The sequence below is a fragment of the Rhinolophus hipposideros genome (genome assembly GCF_964194185.1).
Source record: "Rhinolophus hipposideros genome assembly, chromosome: 13".
Lineage (NCBI taxonomy): Eukaryota > Metazoa > Chordata > Mammalia > Chiroptera > Rhinolophidae > Rhinolophus > Rhinolophus hipposideros.
The window spans coordinates 73,977,990-74,002,248 of NC_138059.1; the positions used below are offsets into that span (position 1 = coordinate 73,977,990).

Consider the following 24,259-nt stretch of genomic DNA (forward strand, 5'->3'; position numbering starts at 1 on the left):
CTTTGGCACACTGGCAAATTTTGGCATATCTTCCATTACTGGGAGCCACTAAGAATAAAGTAGGCTGCTTGAACAATCGCAATGACTTGATGACACCAAGAGCTAGGGAAGGGTTGAACAAGAAGGTTCATCTCCTACACAAGCCACTCCTTCAGGCCTGGGAGAGGGGGCTGTTTCATCCAGTGCATAGAAACCAACACAGAAAGTCAAGGAAAATGAAGAAAGAGAAAAATATGCTCCAAAAGAAAGCAAGATAAAAGCTTGGAAAATGACCTTAATGAAACAGAGAAAAGTAATTTACCTAATAAAGAGTTCAAAATAACAGTCATAAGGATGCTCACTGAGCTCAGAGGAAAAATGAACAAAGTAAGAATTTTAACAAAGAAAAAATAGAAGAAAATACCAAACAGAAGTCACGCAGCTGAAGAATACAATAAATGAATTGAAAAAATACAAGACAGGTTCAACAGCAGATGAGATGAAGTAGAAGAAAGGATCAATGAATTCAAAGTCAGGGCAATGGAACTCACCCAATCAGAGCAGCAAAAAGTACAAAGGATGAAAAAGAGGGAAGATAGCTTAAGGAACTTATCTGACATCTAGCTGACCGACATTTGTATTATGGGATTCTAGAAGGAGAAGAAAGAAAAGAAGAAAAGGGCACAAAGCTTATTTGAAGAATTAATTGCTGAATACTTTCCTAACCTGGAGAAAAAAAACATTCATTCAGATCCAGGAAACCCAGGGAATTAAAAATAAGATTAATACAAAGAGACTCATGAGACACATTATAAATTAAAGTGTCAAAAGACAAAGGAGAGTGTCAACAGTACAGGAAAAGGATCACATGCCATGATCAAGTGGGATTTATTCCAGGAAAGCAAGGATGGTTCAACAGCCACCTATCAATCAATGTGATACACTACACTAACAAAATGAAGGGCCCAAATCAGTAACCACTTCAACTGGTGCAGAAAAATCATTTGACAAAATTCAACCTCTATTTATGATAAAATTCTCAACAAGGTGGGTATAGAGGGAACATACGTCAACATAATAAAGGCCATGTATGACAAACCCACAGCTAACGTCATACCCAACAGTGTAAAGCTGAAAGCTTTTCTTCTAAGATGAGACAAAACAAGAATGCCAACCCTCACCACTTTTATTCAACATAGTGTTGGAAGTCCTAGCCAGAGCAATTGGGCAAGAAAAGAGAAACAAAAGGCTTCTAAATCTGAAAGAAGTAAAATTGTCACTATTTGCACATGACATAATATTATATATAGAAAACCCTAAAGACTCCACCAAAAAACTGTTAGAACTAAAGACATACTCAGGCAAGTTGTAAGATATAAAATCAATATACACAAACCTGTTGTGTTTTCATATACACATATAATAACAAAAGATCAGAAAGAGAATTTTAAGAAAACAATCCCATTTACAATTCCATCAACAAGAATACCTATAAATAAATTTAACCAAGGAGGTTAAATTTAAAAATCTGTACACTGAAAACTGTAATACATTGATGAAAGAAATTGAGGAGGACACAAGTCCATGCTCATGAATTAGAAGAATATTGTTAAAATGTTCATACTACACAAAGCAATGTGCAGATTCAATGCAATCCCTATCAAAATTCCAAGGGTGTTTTTCACACAAATAGAACAAATAATCCTAAAATTTATATGGAACCATAAAAGACCCTGAATAGTCAAAGCAATCTTGAGAAAGAATGAAGTTGGAGGCATCACAGTCCCTGACTTCAAACTATATACCACAAGGCTATGATAATCAAAACAGTATGGTGTTGGCATAAAAACAGACACATAGATTAATGGAACAAAATAGAGAGCCCAGAAACAAACCCACACATATTTGATCAATTTATTTATGACTAAGGAGCCAAGAATATATCAATACAATGGGGAAAGGACAGTCTCTTCAATATATGGCGCTGGGAAAACTGAACAGATACATGCAAAAGAATGAAACTGAACCACTAACTTACACCATAAACAAAATTAACTCAAATTGGATTAAAGACTTGAACATTAAGACCTGAAACCATAAAACTCCTAGAAGAAAATACAGGTGATAAGCTACTTGACTTCTGTCTCGGCACTGATTTTTTTTGGATTTGAAAACAAAAGCAAAGGCAAAAAGAAGCAAATATAAAGCAGTGAGACTTTATGAAACTAAAAAGCTTCTGCACAGCAAAACAAACCATCAACAAAATTAAAAGGCAACCTACCAAATGGGAGAAAACACTTGCAAATTATATATGTGATAAGGGATTAGTATCCAAAATATATTTTAAAAAACTCATACAACTCAATAGACAAAAAACAAGCAATTTGATTTAAAAAATGGGCAGAGGATCTAAAGAGACCTTTTCCCAAAGACACACAATGGCCAACAGGTACATGAAAAGATGCTCAACATCACTAATCATCAGGGAAATGCAAAACAAAACCACAATGAGACATCACCTCACACCTGTCAGCATGGCTGTTATCAAAAAGAAAAGAAATAACAAGTGTTGGCGAGAATGTGGGGAAAAGGGAACCCTCATGCACTGTTGGTGGGACGGTAACTTGGTGTACCCACTATGGAAAACAGTATGGATGTTCCCCAAAACATTAAAAATAGAACTGCCAGATGATCCAGCAATTTCACTTCTGAATATTTATCCAAAGGAAATGAAAACACTTAATTCAAAAAGATATATGCACCCTCATGTTCATTGGAGCATTATTTACAATAGCCAAGAAATGAAAGCAACCTACAAGTAAATGTCCATAGATGAATGGATAAATAAATATGGTATATCTATACAATGGAATATTATTCAGCCATAAAAAAGAAATGAAATTTCGCCATGGATGGACCTTGAGGGCATTATGCTAAAGTGAAATAAGTCAGACAGAGAAAGACAAGTACCATATGATTTCACTTATATGTGGAATCTAAAAAAAAAAAAAATCCAAACTCATAAATACAGAAAACAGTTAGACTGGTGGTTACCAGAAGCAGGGGGCAGAAGATGGGTGAAATGGGACAAGACAAAGATACAAACTGCCAGCTTTTAAAAATAAGTCCTGGGAATTTAATGTACAGTGTGGTTACTATAGTTAATGCCGTATTGTACATTTGAAAGTTGCTAAGAGAGTAAATCATAAAAGTTCTCATCAGAAGAAAAAAATAAGTGTGTAGAGATGGATGTTAACTAAACTTACTGTGGTGACTATTTACAATATATGTAAGTATCGAATCATTATTTTGTACACCTGAAATTAAAGTTATATGTCAATTATATCTCAATAAATAAATAAATAAGTAAAAAATAAAACGGCTCCTGTAGATCCCTGCCTTCTGGTATTTACTCCCTTGCGTAACCCCATCTCCTTAAACGTAGTCTGAACTTACTGACTATCCTGGAAGAAACTGAGTATGCAGAAGTGAAGGAAATTGGCAGAATACTATTATTTAATATACAAATTTTGCTTATTGCCCCAATGCTGTCCTGTATACCAACTATTTTCTCTCCCACTCAGGATCGAATCCTGATTATGTATTGCATTTAGTTGTCATGTTTCTTTAGTCCTTCCCGTTCTTGACTTTTGTCTTACCCTTTCTATCTTGCTTCTCCAGTTTTCAGTTTTGAAGCACGGTGGCTGTGTGCAGCGCATAGGCTCTGGAGATCATCTATCTGCCATCAAATTCGACACCTTTTTAACTGTGAGACTTAGACACATTACTTTTAATCTTATTTTAGTTTCCTCTTTTAAAAAATGGTGAAAGTGACAGTTCTGACTTCATAGGGTGGAAATGAAGACTAAACGAGGCAATACGTAACACAATCACTGGCTAGATAGCAAGACCTCAACAAATGTTAGCTATTATTACCGAAAGCATGATCCCACCACTAAAACAGAGTTTTAAATTCAGCGATGCTGTAATTTTCTGAAACTGCTGTAGCCAGCTGCCTCCCACCCTTCTGCATACATCATCCAACATCACATCTTCCTGGGAGCTCTTGGGAGCAAAAGGGGGCAAACCTCACCGTCTTTCATGACAGCCCGCCCTACCCAGTAACTGCACACAGCAGTCAAAAGCGTGCATTTTGGCGTATAAAGTAATGCAACATCCAGTTCAAACGGCGTGTGCCGCCTGCACCCACGCCCAGGCTCGCCCCCCACCCCTGCTTCAGGAATAGACGAAAGCCCAGAGCAGCGGGGCACAAACGCCCAAACTGGCACGACGGCGCGACACCTGTCTACGTCAGCATCCTGCCTCAACGTTGTGCAGGCAAAACGAGCAACCCGAACCACGAGAATACTACAAAGCCCCCAGTGGCACCAAGTCTCTGCCTCGGAGGCCAGCAAGTGTCAGAAGTCCCCCCCGCAAACGTTCCAGTCGGGAGCCTGACAGCCTCTGGCGCGGTGACCGCGACCGGCGCCGCCCAAAGGCAGCTGGCACGGCGGCCGAGCCTGCCGTTGTCGCGCAGGACGGACAGCGCCTCGGGGACAGCGAGCGGCGGACTCAGGCGGGTGAAGGAAGACGACCTGTCGGTGGCGGAGTCTCCGGGGACGCCCGGCCCGAGTTCCTGCCTCAGGTCACCGCCTTCCCTCGGCGGCGCGGGCCGCTCGCGGAGGGGACGGCGGGAGCGACGACGGCGGGGTACTTACCTCAGAGCCGCCGAGTCGCCACGGCCCGCACGGCCCGCGGCGGCCAGCAGCACCTGTGGAAAGCCGAAGTCCCGGGGCGATGCCACGTCCCGACGGGAGAAAGCGCCAGAGCCGCGCAGACAGCGCCATGACCTACTCGCGGGCTTGACACTTCAGCTCCTAGGCCGCCGAGGAGCGAGCGGGGCGGGGCGAAAGGAGCCTACGACCAATCCGAGAAAAGCGCACCCGCCCACTTCCTGCCGGCGCCTCTTCCGGCGCACGGCTTCCGGTGGGTGGGACTTACCTGCGCGCGTGGGCCCTGGCGGCCCCTCTGCGCCTGCGCCGAGGGACTGGGTCGGTGAGAATTCCCTTTCGGCCTCTGACTGGTTTCCGTTCCCGGTCTTTGGGGATGGATGTCACGGTGTTTTCACAAAGCTACGTACGTCACCGGAACAGAACTGAAAGTTCGGAAGTAGATCCGAGAATTTATGTGCGCCAGACAGAAAAATGATCTGTTACTGGCCGTTCCCTGCTGACGCCAAAGGGAGGGAGAATCTGGATCTGGAGGGGTCCTCTGGGGAGATGCACGCTAGGGGGACCTGGACCACTTTACGTGAAGAAGGAAAAGGAAGACATGGAGACACTGGCGGGGACGTGCTCGGGGAGGAGAAGAGAAGAAAACCGGGCGAGGCGGCCTCCTGCCCGCAGGTTGGCTCCGCCGAGGGCCGTGGGGTGCCTGCTGCGGCGCCCATCCCCGACCCCGGTGGCCCGCTCCACATTCCGTGGGTCCCGCTTCCCACCGGCGTGGGATTCTTTGGCGGGGAGTGAAGAGGTCGTGAATCCTACACGCACACCAGCCGCAGACGGAGTACCAGCTATTTGGATCCCGTGAAAAATTTGTATGGGCAGTCAGGCAAGATAGTCATCAGATGTTTTAAAACTTAGGTTGCTCTTACGTAGTACTTTTAATGCCATACGAATACATAGTGTACGAACACATGCTTTCATTTCGTTTGATCTTCCTTGTGAAGTACAAGGACACAGAGCTAGCAGGTAATGTTAGAAGACTGGAAGCCATGAGTCTAACGCTTCTATGTGATTGCTGCCTCCACCACGTGCCATTAAATCAGCCACATTTCTTTAGGATTACATCAGTGATACTACTGTTTTGTTTGTTTTTAAAGTATGCTTCAAAAATATATAGAGATCCTCTTTCCAACTTTTGCTGAACCCTAGTCTTTTTCCCCCAGAGGGAACCACTTTTACATATTCCCGCTAATAGCTACCTCAATATTGCTAAATAATATGTTTACACCACCGGATGCCATGATAATCCTGAAACTGAGTTTTTGATATTTCAGCCAGAGTGAAAATTTAATTACGTTTTTCATTTTGAAAAGAAAAAAAGGTTCTTAGTTGCAGGAACTCTCACATATTCTTTACCTTGATCCAGCCATTGTTAACATTTTGTCACATTTGTTTTTCTTTACATATATTACATACAGTGTGCATATTATATTCCTACTATTGTTTTCTGTTGAACCTTTTGAGATTACAGATAGCATGACTTTTTATACCTAGAAACAAAGACCTTCTCTTGTTGAGTCCCAGCACAACTATCAAATTTAGGAAATTGGCAGAATACTATTATTTAATATACAAAATTTGCTTATTGTCCCAATGCTGTCCTTTATACCAACTATTTTTTCTCCCACTCAGATTCAAACCCTGATTATGTATTGCATGTAACTGTCATGTTTCTTTAGTCTCTTTAAGTCTGCAGTACTTTTTTTTTTTTTTTTTTTTGGCCCAAGCACACTATCATTTCTTTCCCAGTGAGCCTCAGATCTCCCCATATGACAGTCTGTCAGGATCCCTTCCCAATTCACCCACCCCACTCCATTAGTCCTTACCTGGCTAATTCCTATTCATCTTTCAGCTCTCAGCCCAAATGTCACTTCCTCAGAGGAGCTGTTCTTGGTTCCGCCAACATACTTTCATATCCTTTATGGCTCTGGACATGTTTTGTAATTTCATTTTCATATTTGTGATTGTTTGTTAATCTGGAGTATATTCTGCAGTTAGTTGATAAGAACGTGTGCCTTTGCTATACCGTAAACTCAATGACATGTCTGATTTCTGTCTATTACAAGTGCTAGTACTATTTCTTCATTCAATACATATTTATTGCATATCTGTAATATCCCTGGTTCTCTTCTAGATATGAATGAAGAATTCCTAATGGAGTATATATTTTAATTGGGGAAAGATAGTAAGCAAGATAAATAAGTCAAAGATACACTGTTGATAAATGCTGCAGCAGAAGACAAAGCAGGAAGGGATAACAAGTGTATCCTGTGTAAGCATTGCAGGTTTCAATAGGGTGATGACTACAGAAGACCCTCATTGAGGGGACATTTGAATGAAGACCCAAAGAAGAGGGAGTGAACCATGAAGATACCTAGGGGCAGAGCATTTCACGTGGGGGGAAGGCAGTGCAGAGGCCTAAAATGGGAATGCCAGTGGCATTTTCCACGACCCGAAAGCTTACTGCAGATGGAGTGTGAAGGGCAAGCAGGAGAGGACCAAGAGATAAGGTCAGAGGGAAAGTGAGGTCCAAGTAGTGTAGGGCCTTGTAGGCAATTGTAAGAACTTTGATTTTTTTCTCTATGACTGTGTGTGACAATCTAAATTACATATCCTTGTGATCTAATTTGAAAATGGACTGAAAGGGAGCAAGTAGGGAAGGAGTTATTGGGGTGTTAGAATAATCTAGAAAGAAATAGTGCTGGCTTGGACTAGGCTGGAAGATAGGAGTGGTCAGAATCTGGATATATTTGAAGGTAGATTTCATAGGATAAGCTGACAGGTCAGATGGGGTTGGGGTTAGAGGAGAGAGACAAAGATAACGCCAAGCATTCTCGCCCAAACTGGAGGAATGCTTTGCCATTACTTGAGATAGAGAAGACTATGAGAGGAATAGCTTTGGGGAGAAAGGTCAGAAGTGTTACATGCTTATTAGAAGACTCTGATAGCCAGCCTCCAAGATAACCCACAGTGATCCTTAACTCTTGGATTTACTCCTTTGTGGAATCCCCTCCCACATTAAATCAAGACTGGTCTGTTTGAGCACTGCAGAGGTGATGGTGTGTGACTTCTGAGGCAAAGCCTTAAAAGTCATTGAGCTTCTGCCTTGATTTCTTGGATTGTTTACCCTGGAGGAAGCCAGCAGCCGTGCCATTAGGACACACAGGCAGCCCTTCTGAGAGCCTCAGGTGGCCGAGAACTGAGGTCTCCCACCAGCAAACAGCACAGCACCACTGTGCTGTGGCTCCTCCACCCTGTGTGAGGTGACGGCACCCTGCCCCTTGTCTGACTGCAGCGTCAGGAGACAGGAGGAGCCAGAACCACTCCTTCCTCCCCTCCAGCTACGCCACACCTTAGTCCCTGAACTTCAGAAGCTATGAGTAATAAATGACTATTATTTTTAAGATATGGAATTTGGTGTGATCTGTTGATTTGGTGACCATCTTGTTCATTTTATCATCCATGTAAATCTCCACCAGGTGTTGCGTCCCATATATATTTGTTCTTTGTTTCTAGAATCTGGTTATACCTGATACATAGTATGCCTTCAATACATGCTGAGTAAATGGGTAAATGAATGGGAACAATAGAACAGAATATAGACGATAGTTTGAGAATGAGTAAGTACATGTATAGCTGTAGCACTACGCATTGACATGATTGCTCACTGGGTACTAAGAGTACAGACCATTTCCTTGTCTCCACTTCCTCCTATTTAGTGGAGACAAAGGTCATGAAGGGTAGGGATGGGAGCTGAACTCTGGAAAGTTTGAAACTTACATCTAAATTAGTGGCGCCTGAGGACTTTAATGTAAAGACAATCAACAATGACATAAAAAGGTGGTTTTTACCAACCTTTCCTAAAAACAAAACACTTCTCTTTCCTTTCCCCGTGTTTCCACCATAAGGCCTTGTTTCTGCCCCTGCATCTTGCCAGGTCTCTGCCTGCGTTGGCCCCTGCTCTCATTCATTCCCCTGCACATTCTTCAGGACTGGCTCTTTCCTATTTTTCAGGTGTCAGATCAAATAGCCTTACAGAGAACTTCCCTGTCCCCAGTCTAAATAAGCTCCCATTATCCCCAAATCACCTTTATTACTTTCCTCATGGTAGCTGTGGCTACCCGAAATCATCTCATTCGTTTTTAATAAGTTATTATTTGTTCTTCCTCTGGAATGGAAGCTTCTGTCTGTCACTGGTTTGTCACACGTCTTCACCAATGCTCGGCACACAGGAGGCATCCAGGACGTGCTGAATCCTCATCTGACTGATATGATTATTTAAATGTAGTTTTCTTTTCTTGAGTTAAAAAAGTTGTTAGTTGGAAAGACTATTTCTTCATTTGTTTAATTTCCCATTTCTTCTGTAATGAAAATAAAATCCTTTGCCCTCTTTTATATTTAAAAACACTGAATTTCTACTTAAGACGCTGACCCTTTCTTTGACTATGGAATTAAGGACGTAAAATGACTGGTAGCATGCATAGGCAAGTGCGCTAAGCGAGAATGGTTAGGAGCTAGCATTTCACTACTTTCGTGCTGATTCTTCCCTGGTTCAGATAGTGCATAATTTTCTCAGACATTGTAATTCTTTCAACCTTCAGGAATTGGTTTTGGCGCACCACCTGACGCCCAAGTCGACTTGGGGTTCAGGCCCGCCCTCCAGGCCCCGCCCTCAGGCCCCGCCCCGGCCGCCTGGCCCCGCCCTCCCGGCCCCGCCCCGGCCGCCTGGCCCCGCCCTCCAGGCCCCGCCCCGCCCGACCTGCCTGGTTCCGGTGGATCGGCAGCCCGCGGCCCAGCGGACGGACGAGCTGCGTGGTGTCCACTCCTGCCGGCCTCCCAGCGCCGAGACCCCAGGTGAGCGCGGCCCGTCGCTCGGGCGGGCGGCGCGGCGGCCCCGGGAGGAGGGCAGGCCCCGCGCCGGTCCCGCGAGGCCGCGGCCGGGACGAGGGTGGGGGCGCCCGCGGTGGCCGCGCCTGTCCGGGCAGCCGCGCGAGGACGCGCCCCGGAGGGCGGAGGGCGGCGTGTGGCCGCGGGTGTGTGGCCGCCGCGAGAGGGCGGGAGCGCGGGCCTGGACGCGAGGCTGGTCCCGCGGCCCCACGCGGGGTCACGCCCGGCCCCGGGGCTGCAGGTCAGTCTCTGGCCCAGCACGCGCGCTGGGGGGCGGGGGGTGGGGGGGTCGCGGACCTGCGCCCCCGGTGTCAGCGGTGACCTTGGGCTGGAGACCGGGCCTCGCGTGCGTGCCGCGCGCCGCGGGGGAAGATGCGGGCGCTGGCGCGGGGGAGGCACTCAGCAGGGGGCGCGCACACGCGTGGGGCGCCGGGCGTGGTCGGGGAGGGTCGGGGAGGTCCGCGCGCCGCGCCCTCAGCGCCCCCGGCCGGCCCCACACGCCTGCCGGGCCCAGCGCCTCCCTCCGTGCGGGGCGCCGAGGGCGCGGCCAGAAGGGGGACGTTAGGGCGACACCGCGCGTTCCCGGGTGGCGGGCACCCTGGGCCGCTGTCTTCTCTGTGAGAATTGTTGCTACGGCGATGCCTTTTGGCTCGTGGCTTGGAAAACCACGTTTCGCTGGGGGCTGAAAACACTCCGAGGCCGGCCTCCGGGCCCGGCGTGCGGAGCCTGTCTGCACGCGTGGGAGCCTGTCTGCACGCGTGGGAGCCTGTCTGCACGCGTGGGAGCCTGTCTGCACGCGTGGGAGCCTGTCTGCACGCGTGGGAGCCTGTCTGCACGCGTGGGAGCCTGTCTGCACGCGTGGGAGCCCGCCCTCGGCGCCCCGCACACCCCACAGCGACACGCGCCCTTGGCATTTCGGGTGTCTTCTCTCAGACGTGGGCCCCGAAGAATGGAGAAGGTGTTAGGCTGGGGAACTAAACGGGTCGTGGCTTTTAAGGGCTGCTTAGTGACTGGACACCGCCTACTCTTACCTGTAATGTGAACACTTTACGGACAACCACCTTCATTTCCACGTAACTGTAAGACAACCTAAGGATGACACGTTTGGAAGTATTTAATTTTTCTGTGCTCTTTGCGGTGCCAGCACCAGTGCCCTGCCTGAACCTTTCCTTTACAGGATCTGTTCTCGTCCCCAGTTTGTGCCATATGTACCCCAGCTCCTACCAGTTCTTGCCAGTGTAGCTCTAGACATAGCTGTGCTTTGTCTACTACTGTTAAGAGTTTCATTTTCTCTTTTTCAACACTTTCTGTAGTCAGTGATTTATTATGCTAGAAAGTCTCCCTGTCAGCAAAACTAAGAAAGTTAGCATTGGATGTAAAATATAATTAAATAGCATTTTGACCTTCAGAGATTTGTAATGAGCCAGCACTGTTCTTCAAAAGCATGGACCTTTACGTGGCTTTCTGAGCAGCGCCTGCCTCTTTCCTTGCTGGACCTCAGCGACTCTGAGGAGTCCAAACCTGTTCATTTCTTTAAGGTACCCACTGTTACCGTCACCCTGCAGGCTAGCTGCCTTCCCATCACTGTTCCCCTTCACATGCTTACCTGTCTTGGAAGGACTGCTAATCGAGGTTAAAGTTCAAATAAATCATAGGCTTTTTGCTGCAAGATTTGTTGAAAGATTGGCTCAGAAGGAGGTTTGAATTAGCACCTAAAAGTAAAGTATCATAGATTGTATTTAACTACATTATTTAAGTGTCTGATATGATCATCAAAAGTGGACGTTATGTATACATTTTGATAACATCATGATTGTCATGCGAGGCAGCCTGCGGTCTCCTGCACCCCACATAAGAATGCAGGACATGGTGAGGCCAAAAAGGAACACCCAGGGAGCCATAAGTAGGGGAGTCATACCACTATATTCTCGCTGGCGGCTGGGTTGGAGACACAGGAAGCAGGAGACACACTGTCCGCAACCCGCTGTCCTAACTGCAATCCGCTCTTGCTAGCCCAGCCACCATCTTCTTGCTAGCCCTCATTTCTTGCTAGCGTAGCCACAGCAGTTATATTAGTGGCCAATGGCTCACTGGTTACAGCTGACGGCCGACCAGCCACAGCTGATGGCCATCCAATCACAGTTGATGGCCATTTACTACCTGAGCCAGCACCTTTCCACGTGAGGCCGAGAGCCTGGAAACTGCACTCCTGGCTCTGTCCCCACACTGATAACTCCATTTACTCTGATTATGCCGGCCTAAATGTATTCGAAGAAGCTGGGGGGGTGGTATTGGGCTTCTTCTGGAGAGGCTGAGAGGCTGTTTATTCTTTTAATATATAACAGCTTACCAGTATGCAATCATAATTTTTAAAAAGACATTATAAAATGAGTGTGATGGTCAACTTCACCAATATAAATGAGATGGATAGCATAGTAATATAGTTTCCCCATGAAAAATAGAAGGAAATACGACATATTCATTTTAGCAAATTATTTTTGAAACATCCTCTTACCAAGCAGAGGTATTGTGTCTGGTTCCTGTGAAAATTGCCAAAGCCACAGTGTGGCTGTAATATGCGCTGTCATTGGGCTCCTTCCGTGCTCTGACATTTGGGTCCACGCCTCCATTCTCTCAGGTGATGCTCAGGTTAAAATAAAATACATCTCTGCAGCGGTAAAGAGGAACGTGCCTGTCCATATGTTCATTGGTTTAGGGGTTAGGATTATTTAAAAAGAAGTGAAAATCACAACAAGTATTTCCTGACGGTGTGAAAATAAGTTTATGACAGATCTAAAATTACCACCCACCTTCCCTGCTTAATTTTTCTCTTTAGCACTTACTACCGCCCGGTGTACACTGTACTTATCTTCTTTATTGTGTGTCTCCCCGCAGTGGAGCCTCCTCAGGGATATTTGTGTTTTGTTCAAGTGTTGTCTCTTAGCCTCAGAGCCACGCCCCACCCAGTCGGTGGCCTGAGAGTATTTGCTGAAGGAGTGTGGAGTGAGTGAACAGTACTAGTCAGCTGTTCCTGATGGCAGACTGTGGCGGGGTTTCCCGAAAGCCAAACACAGCTGAAATGGATGTGCTAAGCAACCATGAAACGAATTTCTTGAAATCAGGAAATGTATAAACATCTCAACAGTCCTTGCTCAACATATATGCTTAAGCCTTGAGAATAGAGTCGTTGTTGCTGCTGCTCTAAACTGAAAGAATGTTCGTATCATTGTTCATCATGACACAGTGACAAATGTGACATGCCCGTCTTGCCCCAGGAGTGAAGGAGGCCCTTGGTTTTGAGAATTGGGCATAGTTGGATAATATGGGCCGGTGAGAAGTTCTGACTTCTGGGAGATTCTACCAGATGCTGGGAGGGGACTGGGGACCCCAGGGAACGTGGTCTCCAAGGTGGTTGTGCCTCAGTATGCCATCCATCCTGCCCGTGCACAGATGGCAGCAGTTTCACTCAGGCCATGTGATTGTAAAACTTTCCTGCGGAACAGCTGTAATTTTCTGCCGGGGGATGCAGCTCTGGTTTTGATCACGGCAGTTTTTGGTAAGAGATAATTCACTTCGCAGATGGGTACCTGGTAGCTAACTTTGCCAAGACGCCAGGCAGTAAAGCAAGGCAACACTGAGGTGCTGTCACTGCGTCTGACTTTTATTAACACCTCCCTCCCTGGGTGCCCCTACGATGAACTCTTCTTCGTAGGCTGGAAAATATAATCAGTGACATTTCTAAAATGTATGTACCGTGGCCAAGGGATTAGAAAAGTCGTGTAACCTGAAACATGTGTTGGGTGAACTCGGGCCTGCCGTGAAGCAGAACAGATCAACGGATCTTAGGGATTTTCTAGCGAAACCAAGGAAGGGGCCTTCGCTAATCGCTCCCTTTGTAGCAATAAGGACAGGGTGAGATTGCACGTACTTCTTATTTTTAAAATCAAGAGTCGATTGTGAGTCAACACTGTTGTATTAACTCCTGCTTTCCCCTGTTCGGAACGTGCAGGTATCATTACTAGTATTACTATTGAGATTATAGTCAGAATAATTCAAGAATCTGGAAATTTATTTTTTTTAAAACGGTGGCCCAAGCTGCTTCCTTCAGCTGCCGTGACATGACCTGAGGGTTTAACCAGCCAGAGTCCATGGCTGGTAGGAAAACGCGCTTCCTTGTGAGGCTGCGTGGACCAGGCCCTGGGTTTTGTTTGCGCTGAGCATCATTTTTCAAGTCACTTAGGGGTAGGGACGTTAACACAATTTCAAGCAAAGGTACCTAACGAATGGGAAAGCATCTAAATACATATATTTTCAGATGCAGCTTTTTCGCGTGGAAGATGAAGGCTGAATTTTGAAAATCTTATCCATTCTTTTCTTTCTTTTTTGAGTTCTTATAAATTTCCTGATATATTTCTACTTTAAAAAAGGTTTTTTCTCCCCTACTTTAGTACCACTTTCTAAATATGATCCACATTCAGAGTGATTACATGAGCCATAGAACATTATCTGGAAGGAAGCGTAGAAGTTATCTAAAGTGATTGACTCAGCTCAGATGTAACAGTTGAAAACCTTGGGCCTAGAGAAGTTAGGACACACGGTACCCACAGAGCTGCAGGCCAGTTTTTGTAGCTCTGATGTAGAGACGCTTCCTGTTGGTCCTTTCTTACAATGAAAACACCTCCTTTTGTCTGTGTGTGTGCTGTAATGCTTGCCCTACCTCCTCTTCCCCTTTCCAGTATCCCTTGGCAGAGATTAAAACAAAAAACCTGGGCATCACTTTCTTACTAAATGCAAGGCAGCTCAGTGTAGATTCCTTCAGCACAAGTTTTTCACTCTGAGTCTGGATACCAAGAATCGCTGTTGTGCCCTAAGATGGCCCAGCAGCGCCCTCAGGAACCACTGAGGTGCTGGGACCCCACACAGGTCCGTGTGTGGAGACCCCGGAAGGAGAAAGTGCTCCCTTTGCCTTAAGTAATTTACAGTCTAGTGGGCTGTCTGGAAGAGGAGCTGCTAGGAGGTAAATATCAACCATCCAATTCCTCCACCCCTGTGGCATGCTGTGGTTATTCTGGTTTCATTTGTTTTAGAAAAATATTAACAGTTGTAGCCTAAATGTTAATCTTATTATTTTTAAGATTGTATTCATTGATTTGTATCAAGCTGAATATTACATTTGATACACTAATCAAAAAGCCGTGAGGAAATCCATTAGAGAATATTTGTGTGATACTAAGTAACGATTAGAGACTTCAGTGCCCTCCGAGCATTATGGCCCAAGGGGAAAGAATCTGGGTTCCTACCTTGGCCTTGCCATTTACCAGCTTGTTTCTCTCAGGTGAGTAATTTAACCTTTTTTGAGAAACTCATTTTTTTTCCTAATAGGTACTATGCATTCTTTTGAAAATTAGCGATGTGCTGAAAATTATCAACATATCCTAAGGCAACCCAGATATTGGAGTCTTACTGTGATGGCCATAGCATGACATACTGACCTCTTACCTGATAACACAGCAGTAACCCCTGTCCTGCCCGATCCACTCAGGTTTCTATGTAAGGTGTGGAAGACAATAAATTATTTGGAAGCACTTTGAAAATTGTAAACAGCAAAACTAAAATTTATCCAGCTCTATGGAATTATGACTATCTTTCCTTTCCCACTGTCCACTCTCCCGGTTTAAGGGGAAAACCCAGCAGCAAGGGGCAACGTGAATGCCAGTTCTTCCCAGTGGAATGCAGTTTTCATCCTCAGTAAAAGTGGGCATCACCTCTAGGAGATTTCCCTCCAGCTCCGAGGGCACTCTGCCCACGTCTGCACCACGCGGTTTCTCACTGCCCTATGCCATCTCTAGCATAGATAGCGAGCTACTGATTTTGCCTCTTCTGCACCCCTACACGTAGAACCCCCAGAAGACGGTAGTAACTGTTGAGTGAATGGGTCGCCCAACAGGATTATGAGGCGCTCCAGGGCCTTCTCTTGCCGTGTCAGGGCCCCCCACCCCGTCCTTGCCATACCAGTGGGTACGCACTAACCTGCTGTGCGCACTGGTGGGTTTGCCCGGACCGCCACGCAGAGTAGCGTGCCTTGGATTTGCTGCACCGTCAGCCTCCCCACTCCTGTAGGAGCGGCACAGCAGAGGGCCTGACTGCTGCTGCGGCCGGGTCCCTGCCAGCCCCCAGCCGCCCCCTGCCCGCGTCAGCCAGACAACAGCACAGCAGTTAGGGAGTCACGCCTTAGAACCAGAAGGGCCTCTGGGAACGTCCATTGTCGTCAACCTCCTCATTTTGTAGCTCAATGTGGACGTTTACTAAAGGTATTGGCGCACAGTTGTTTGAGGACAAGTCACAGGCACTGTCACTGGTCCCTGCTCTGTGTCCCAGCTGTGCAGTAGCTCAGATTACCTCTGAGAGGATTTAGGAAAATGAGCACGTACGTGTCCTCAAGGCTGACTGCTTTGGCAAATTAACTTCGTGTAAATCCCAGAGATTCTTTTATTGGTTTTCCAAAAGAGCCACAGCGTACACGGCTCTGAGCTGCCTGACGTCGTGAAGCACCTGGAGCTTCAAGGCCGGAGCTGCTGGGTCAGGCAGGCTGGGCACCTGCGACAGAGCCCTGGGCAGCCAGCGATGTCCTTCTTAATCGGAAGTGGTAAAATGATGGGACTGGAGAGGACGACGGCAGCATACATTGGGAGAGGAGAGCGGCCGAGACTTGCAGCGACTCGGCCAGGCCGAGGCAGGCTGACGGGGGCCTGCGGGGTGTAGTGCTGGGGGTGTCTGCTTTCCGGAGACCAAACGGTTGTCCGGCAAGGAATCCGCACAGTGGGGAAGCTGCGGTCTGCTCCACGGGCTGCTTCTGTCTTCTCGCTGTCACCCTGCTCTTTGCCGAGTAAAGTATTTACACGGGGTGACTTGCACATGCCCTCCTCTGCCCGCTCACTGAGCCCTGCCAAAGCTCCCGCTGTCCACACTCCAAGGGCACAACACGTGTGTTGTGTTTTCTTCCGTGGAAACAGAAGCCCTACTGCGCTGTGAAGGCTGTCTGCCACTCGCTGGTAGTCACACAGGAAGGAAGCAGCCTCCTCCAGGACACTGCTGGTGCCAATTCCAGACCCGTGTTTATGTCATTTCTTCCCTTTGCCATTCAGCCTAATGGTTTCTGGATAAAATGGGGCTGCATTCAGAGTCGTTTCCAGGGGCGATGCTGCCAGGGGAGGAAATGGGTGTCCTGGCAGCAGTGGGGAATGTCACGGCCAGCCGTTTGCTGCGGACTCACCTGTGCCTGGCTGCTGCTGTGTCTGCAGCTCCTGTCTGAGCACGTTAGGGCAAAGTCGTGCTCTTCCCGTGTGCTGTGTCTCCCTGTGGTGCGACTGACTCCATGCAGACGTCATCTTCATTTTTGCGGGCTTCTCCCCACCCTTGGGAATCTGAGGGCTGCCTGGCTGTGAGCTGAGCATTCTCTACCGGCTGTTCCTCAGGAGCGTGGCTCGCTGTCAGTCCATCCACTGCTGACGTGCCGCACACAGGCTCTAAGCTGCCTACGCAAGAGAACAAGCTTACACAACTGACACTGGTTCCAGAGGTTGTGTGGGAGCCAGCAGAGCCCGGGGCCCGGCACATGCCAGGCTTACAGACTCACAGCGTCTGCAGCTGCGCTGGGGAGGCGCTGTCGGCTCAGGAGGCGGGAGACATTTACAGCAGGTCGCACAGCCAGCTCCCGCTGAGGCTGCTCCCTCCCGGCTGGCCCCGTTCCGCGACTGGAGGCATTCCAGCGAGGCACTTGGGTGGCTTGGAACAATCGGGGACAATAGGAGAGGACCAGGCCCGGAGGCAGGGGTCCTAACTACTGCTCGGACCCTTACAAGAGGAGCAGCAGCCTCTGAATACCCACTGGGCACTGTGTGGATGTGTTCACTGCTTTTGTCCTCACAACCACCGTATGGCGCAGGGACAGTTACCGTTTCATTTTGTAGGCGAGGACACGGAAAGGTTAGGCTCTTGCACAAAGTCGGGGGTGGGATCAGATGAGATGCTGGGAGGTGCTTCCTCCATGCACAGGGGCGAGTGACAGGTCGGCGTGGGGAGTGCTGCCTGAAGGCTGGGCGTGAGGTCAAAGAGCAAAGGTAGGTGAAGGTCAGGAGGGACGGGGGCTCACAGAGACTTGGTCAGAGGACAGCCAGGGATGAGCCGTCCAAGGACCAGGCCCGTGTCCATCTGTCACAGAACTTCTGAGAGGCTGGGCCATCAACTCTGCATTTGTTTTGTGGTGTGTCCTTCCTACCACGTTCTTCGTGCCCCTTCCCATGTTCTTAGCACTCTTTCTTTCTTCAGAAATCAGTGGAAAGGAGAGAGCTGACTGTTCTCACATGTCGTCAGTGCTCTAATCTTGCATTTACTTCAGAAAAGGAACGGCCCATCTTCTGAGCTGGGTGACGTGAAGATGTGCTCATTTGGGGGCCGAATTCAGTGCCCTGTGTGTTGCTCGGCAGAGACCTTACTGGTGTCGTGCTAGTGAGCTAACATTTCGTCTGTTGTCCCCAGTCTGAGAGCTTGCAGGGGCACCTTGTCACCCCCCGACTGCACCCTTCGGCCTGGCTCTCGGGACACTCAGCTCGCCCGTCCTGTCCAGCGGGGCGTCCCCCCCTTGGATGCCTGCTTCCGGGACACACCGTGAGGTGTCCTCCCTGCACCTTCTCACATCCAGCTCCTCCTGCCCCCGTGCTGTCCCCTCCTCACCTGCGCACGCAGCCCCTCGCTCTGCTTCCCGACTTCTCCGTGCCCTTCGCACCGTCGGCTGCGTTGCCAGCACGGTGCTGTGGCATTGCACCACTTTGGTGCCTATAAAGCAGCCAAAGAAATCTGACTCAGTAGGAAAAGGCCGCACGGGGTTTTAGTTTTGCCGCAGCGTCCCGGGTGGGGCGAGGAGGCAAGCAGGGGATGCGTGGGTTTTGTTCCACACCGAGGAAAGCTTCTCTTCCTGTGACAGCACACACAGCGCTGCTTTCAAAGGGGGTTTCCAGCTACAAAACCCGTCTCATTCTCCTCAGTTTCTCTTAATGTAGGAATCTGAAATCTAACATGGGTTTTTGCACACATTAGGATTGCACTGATTTAGAGTCCATTAGTAATTAAAGAGTTTTTACAAGACATGAGTTGTTTTTGACATTGTCCCAGTTCTGTCGAAATCCTGCTTAGTCCAAGTGCTAGGGCCCTTTGTACAGCACAGAAACCCCATTCGAATAACGGGGTGATGCGTGCATTTGTTCCTGCTGTCCCAGAATTCCAGCCAATCCCCGGTGGAGGGCACAGGGCGTCAGAGGCCACATTCAGGGGCGCTGCCCCTGCTCTGGGGAGGAGGTGCCCTCCTACCTCCTGGGGCAGCCCGCTGGGTGGGCGCCCCCCCGGGAATGCACTGCCTTCCTTTCCCGGGTTCAGGGAGGCGAACGCTCACCCTCAGCTCTGTGTCCCCTCTCCAGGCCAGCCCCCACAAACTCTGCCTCGTCCTCTGTCCTCTTCATATCTTGATTGGAGGTGGGGGGAAAGGGGTCGGAGAAAGTCGGGCTAATGCTGGTATTTCTGGTGAGTCTTGAGGAAAGAGGAGCCACGCCTGTTTGCGGGAACCTCCGTAGAGCGTGGGTCTGTCAGCCTTGTGTACCCGAGGCCCAGGCTGCACCCTGAACCAATCACAGTGTGTCTGAGTGGGGGACTCGGGCGAGGAGCTGTGACAACTCCCCGGGGATTCCACTGGAGAACCCCGCTGTACAGGGTGGGGGTGGGGGGACGTATTTCTGGTCTTGTAGTCCTCATGTTGGGTTTTAGCAGAAACTCTTTGAAAACACTAAAATCTCACTTAGTATTTTGTTATATAAACAAACAAAAATAAAATTAAGGTTGTAGTTTAATGTATTTTGTAGCTGAGTGCTACTTCGACTTTCTCTGAATGTCGATTTACAGTAAAATTTACAGTGAAGTGAAAGGTTAGTCCGTCTCACGTGCTGTCTTAAAAACTGCGTTTTATGTCATGCAGTGAATGAGTCCCATCGCGGTGAGAGTCGGGGGAAGCGGCGCCAGTGGCATCCGCGTTGCCGGGAGGCACTTCAAAGTCCCTTCTGGCCGGTTCTGTGCCCTGGCCTCCCCTGGACCGCATGCTCCTTCCTGACACCATTTCCCTGGCCTCTCCTGTCCTTGCTTTGCTTACAGCTCACGAGATGGCTGCCCAGTGCGTGACGAAGGTGGAGCTCAACATTTCCTGTGACAACCTTCTGGACAAAGACGTGGGGTCCAAGTCGGACCCCTTGTGCGTGCTGTTTTTGAGTACAAGCGGGCAGCAGTGGTATGAGGTAACGTGAAACACTGAGGGTGAAAAGCAAGCTGAATTGCTCCTTTGACAACTGGAAGAATTTAAAGATGTTAAAATAATTAAACCACCTCATCTGTTAGTGCAGTTTCTTGGGCAGTTGGTCCTTGATTGTGGAATTTTTTATACATACGCAGGCACTTGCTTAGCCATCGTGCCTGCATTTATTCACATGTAGTACGTAGGATGTTAAAACGCAATCCACTTGTGATCTGAAGAGACTTTTTGTTTTGACGGTGGGTACAGGTTGAGCGCACAGAGAAGATTAAGAATTGCTTGAGTCCCAAATTTTCCAAGACATTTATTATTGACTACTACTTTGAAGTGGTCCAGAAGTTGAAATTCGGGATTTACGACATCGACAACAAAACTATCGAGCTGAGCGACGACGACTTCTTAGGAGAGTGTGAATGCACCCTTGGACAAGTGAGTATAAGTCACTGCCATACTATGGCCATACTATGTCGTGTCCAAATAGTAACCCAAGAATCGGGCATTTTGATAAGTGCTCATTAGCCTAATTTTTAAAGTTGAAAGCCATGTAATCATGTTAAAGACGAGTCATACATTAGCACGGCTGGCCTGAGCATTACAGAATGGGTGTCACTTTTCATGAGGGCAGGGCCAAGTGTTTCTGGCGCAGCTCACTGCCCGTGGAGTTGGGGTGTCTGTGGACATTTCAGTAAGTAACGCCACTGCTGGAGCTGCTGCCTGTGGCTGGTACAGCCTTCACTGCAGGTTTGCTCATTGTAGCCACGAACGCTGGCAGAGCTGCAGCAGCTTGTCACTCCACCTGGCGCGCTGGCCACGCCTCTGCCTGGTCTCAGGTGCACCATTTACACCTTCTCTGACCTTCCCGGGAGCCTTCTCTGACCCCTGGAGCCTCTGGGATGTCTCTTGTGCTCACGGGGTCCTCTCTCCTGCCTCTACCGGAACCCCACCCTGTCTCAGTGTCTTTCCCGCACAGGACAAGTCGGGTCGGGGTGGGGGTGTGTCTGTAGCTCATGGTCTGCTCCTGCTCAGTCTGACTTCTCAGGGAGGTCCCGGCCATTTGTATAGAATGGGGAAGGCTTTCAGGGGAGGTGCCTTTTATTTCAGTACGTGGCATTTATGCTCAGATTTGTCTTTTAAGAGTTCATTTCCAATGTTGTGCTGTTTGGAGGTCATGGCATTTCCTGTGTCTCAAAGGCAATATGGAGTTGATCCGTCTTCTAAAACTTATGATAAGTAGTGTCAAAAGGAACACTGGAGAAGTATGTATTTTTTGGGGGAAAAGTATGGCCAGAATTAAAATGAATTTGAGAGAAACACCCGATTGGGAGTACCTAGGCCTGCCATATGATTTTAATCAAAACGACACTGTGTGGGGTCTGTGTTAAAGTTAGGTGTCAGCTGAGATATCGGATCCCTTTGGTTGAGTGTCCCGAGGCCCAGGGGTGCCGGCTCCATGGGGCGTGTGCACTGGGCACCTGACGCTCTTCCCCACTGGAAGACGGTCCACTCACACATACTTCCTAACGGACCCAGTGGGCAGGGGGTGGGGAGGGTGTATCTGCCAGGCCAGGGGCCTTGGCAGTGTTTCCAGTAGGACTTGAATGTGTCAGTGTGTTTGACAATGGCTCCCTCTCTAAGGAATGCACTTCATGTTTCCATTTCTAGTGACTTTAAGCAAACTTATACTCAACTTGTTTCTGTGTTTTCACAAAACTTTGTATCACTTTCCCATTGTAACAGATTGTTTCCAGCAAGAAGCTGACCCAACCTCTGGTGCTGAGAAATGGCCGACCCGCCGGGAAGGGCAGCATTACGGTAACAAGATGTTTGTCTTTGGCCTCCAAAGATTTACATAATAGGACATGCAGACCCTGTACATGTCACATGTCCTACAGCCGTGCTGTGTCACTTGATCCCACGTGGCCCTCTCCACCTACCCTGCCTTCCCATGACCACAAATGGGAAATGCATGTGCCGGAAAGAAAGGCATGTGCAGGGTGGATCCCTTCCCTTCTTAGAGTTTCTGAGTTGCCAACAGCGTCAGGGACACGGCCGTGGTGCCTCCTCGACCTCATGGAGCGTAAATTTCAGAATGACTTCCACTCTACAGCGCCCCGAGCAGTGGGCTGCCTCCCACCTCTCACCTGGTTTTCACTGCTGACTGCTGCCCCCGGCAAAGGATAGTATGCGTCACCCTGTTTAAGGTCTCAAGTTACACAATGCCACGGGGTTAAGTTTCTCTCCTTCCAGAGCGTGAGCAGGGAGTCCTGCCGGGAGTGGTCTTTCTGACTTAGGTCTGAGAAAGGACGGCGGGCTCCCTGAGAGCCATGTTTGAGGGCTGTAGCCATTATCAGACACATTTCTCTGAGCAGCTGTTTTGCTCTAGCTTAAATCTCCTGAAGCATAAGACTGTTCGGCCTGTTGGGAGGTTGACGTCTGAGGCCCAGAGCACATCACTGGTTGCTAGCTGGTCGCTCTTGGGGCCATGATAGCCTAGCGGGTGTTTTTAAGTAGAATAAGCCTTTCAGAGAAATTGGATGGAAAATATTGGTCTGATATTTCAACTGATCGTGTTCTCTGAGTGTGGTTCACTCACGTATCTCAGTGCGTGCTGAGCTGTAGCTGATGCTGTGAACTTCCCCAGGGCTGTGATTTTTCACTGGAATCAGGACAATCCAGTTTGGTCAACAGCATCTAAAAAGGAAGTTGCATAATGCAGATTTGGCACATTTTGGGAAAATATTTATTTCACGTGTATAAAATATATAATGATAAATCTCTTAATTGTACAATGCAGTTGTTAAACACTCTAGAATTCGTTTATATTAGTGCAGACTTTATATACTATTAGATAACAGAATAAATCACTTTTTCCTGAGTTTATCAGAATCCCTAAGACATATTTTCTTTCACTTACTTTATTTACTCATAGATTTCAGCTGAAGAAATAAAGGATAACCGAGTAGTCTTGTTTGAAATGGAAGCAAGAAAACTGGATAATAAGGTGGGTAGCTGATGCAGAATTCAGCCAGGATATTCTGTTTTGCCACACTTTCATTCCTGTTTGAGGAAATACAATGCAATTAATAGGAACTCCACGATCTGATTGTCACTTAGGATATTAGCTCCTTCCAAATCAAATTCTGCTTTCCCGTGTGTGTGTGTGTGTGTGTGTGTGTGTGTGTGTGTGTGAGAGAGAGAGAGAGAGAGAGAGAGAGAGAGAGAGAGAGAGAGAGAGAGAGAGAGAAAGAGAGAGAGAGAGAGCAGACCCATTTCCCTTAACCTCTTTCCTCTACATGTAATCAAAGGATTTCCCTGGCTTAAAAGAGGAGTTAATACAAGCATGAATGTTATTGGAAAAGACATCTGAGAGAGTGTACTTGTGTTACCTGAAGGAAAGAAGCAAAACTTTCATGCTTTATGCATTACAGAATTTCCTTTGTGTTCAAAAGTCAGTATTTTTAGTGAAGGACGACTACCAGCCCCTAATAACCCACATTAGTGTCCAGCACGGACTACAGCAATTCCGCGAGTAATTCGGTACCTAATTCTGTATCCCAGTCTGTATCTTCACCACTTGCATTTACCTTGCAGTTCAGTTTGCAGACATCTTAGACTGGTACCCATGGACTTTTTATTTTGGAAAAATTAAAACATACAAAAATAAAATAGTATTTAAAAAAAAATTCTATGTTCCCATCACCCATCTTCAACAACTATAACTCATGACCAATTTTGTTTCATCTCTACCCACCTACTTTTCCTCCTCCCAGATATTATTTTATCTGTAAATTTTTTGATGTATCTCTAAAGACTCTTTGAAAGTATAATTGGTTAATGTCTCTTAAACCTTTTTCAATCTATAAATTCCCTTTTTCCTTTTACTTCTTTCCTCCCTCTGTCATTCCCTCTTGTTTGTCCTTTTCTCCCTCCCATCTATCCATCATCCATCCATCCATCCATCCATCCATCCATCCATCCATCATCCATCATCCATCCAGCCTTCTTTCCTTCCTTCCTTCCTTCCTTCCTTCCTTCCTTCCTTCCTTCCTTCCTTCCCTCCCTCCCTCCCTCCCTCCCTCCCTCCCTCCCTCCCTCCTTCCTTCCTTCCTTCTTTCCTTCCTTCCTTCCTTCCTTCCACTTATTCAATAAAGAAACTGACTACTTTGTCCTGTAGAAGTTTCCAGTCAGTGGTAGGGTGATAAAATCTCTGTGGTGTCATTTAACACGCTCCTTTCTCCCACCTTTATTTCCTGATTTC

At 47.7% G+C, this 24,259-nt stretch overlaps 2 protein-coding genes across 12 annotated transcripts in view; one reads left to right on the forward strand and one right to left on the reverse strand.

The window, feature by feature from the left end:
- Positions 1–5,115, reverse strand: part of RMDN1 (regulator of microtubule dynamics 1) — a 35,484-nt gene extending 30,369 nt beyond the window's left edge. For 8 of the 10 annotated variants that reach the window (XR_013994793.1, XR_013994794.1, XR_013994795.1 and 5 more), the window contains exon 1: positions 4,698–4,913. Coding sequence is in view for 6 of the 10 variants with exons in the window: in XM_081070968.1 (XP_080927094.1) it covers positions 4,698–4,826 (129 nt within the window). In the remaining 4 variants the exon portion in view is untranslated. Of the gene's footprint in view, positions 1–3,638; positions 3,803–4,697; positions 4,914–4,980 lie in introns of those variants that run through there. The other 2 variants (XM_081070973.1, XM_081070970.1) reach the window with 2 other exon arrangements.
- Positions 5,116–9,516: 4,401 nt separating this feature from the next.
- Positions 9,517–24,259, forward strand: part of CPNE3 (copine 3) — a 36,922-nt gene continuing 22,179 nt past the window's right edge. Inside the window, exons 1-5 of one of the 2 annotated variants that reach the window (XM_081070964.1) lie at positions 9,517–9,617; positions 19,848–19,987; positions 20,251–20,430; positions 21,739–21,813; positions 22,931–23,002. In XM_081070964.1, the coding sequence (XP_080927090.1) occupies positions 19,856–19,987; positions 20,251–20,430; positions 21,739–21,813; positions 22,931–23,002 (459 nt within the window). In that variant the 5' untranslated portion in view covers positions 9,517–9,617; positions 19,848–19,855. Of the gene's footprint in view, positions 9,618–16,707; positions 19,988–20,250; positions 20,431–21,738; positions 21,814–22,930; positions 23,003–24,259 lie in introns of those variants that run through there. The other variant, XM_081070963.1, reaches the window with a different exon arrangement.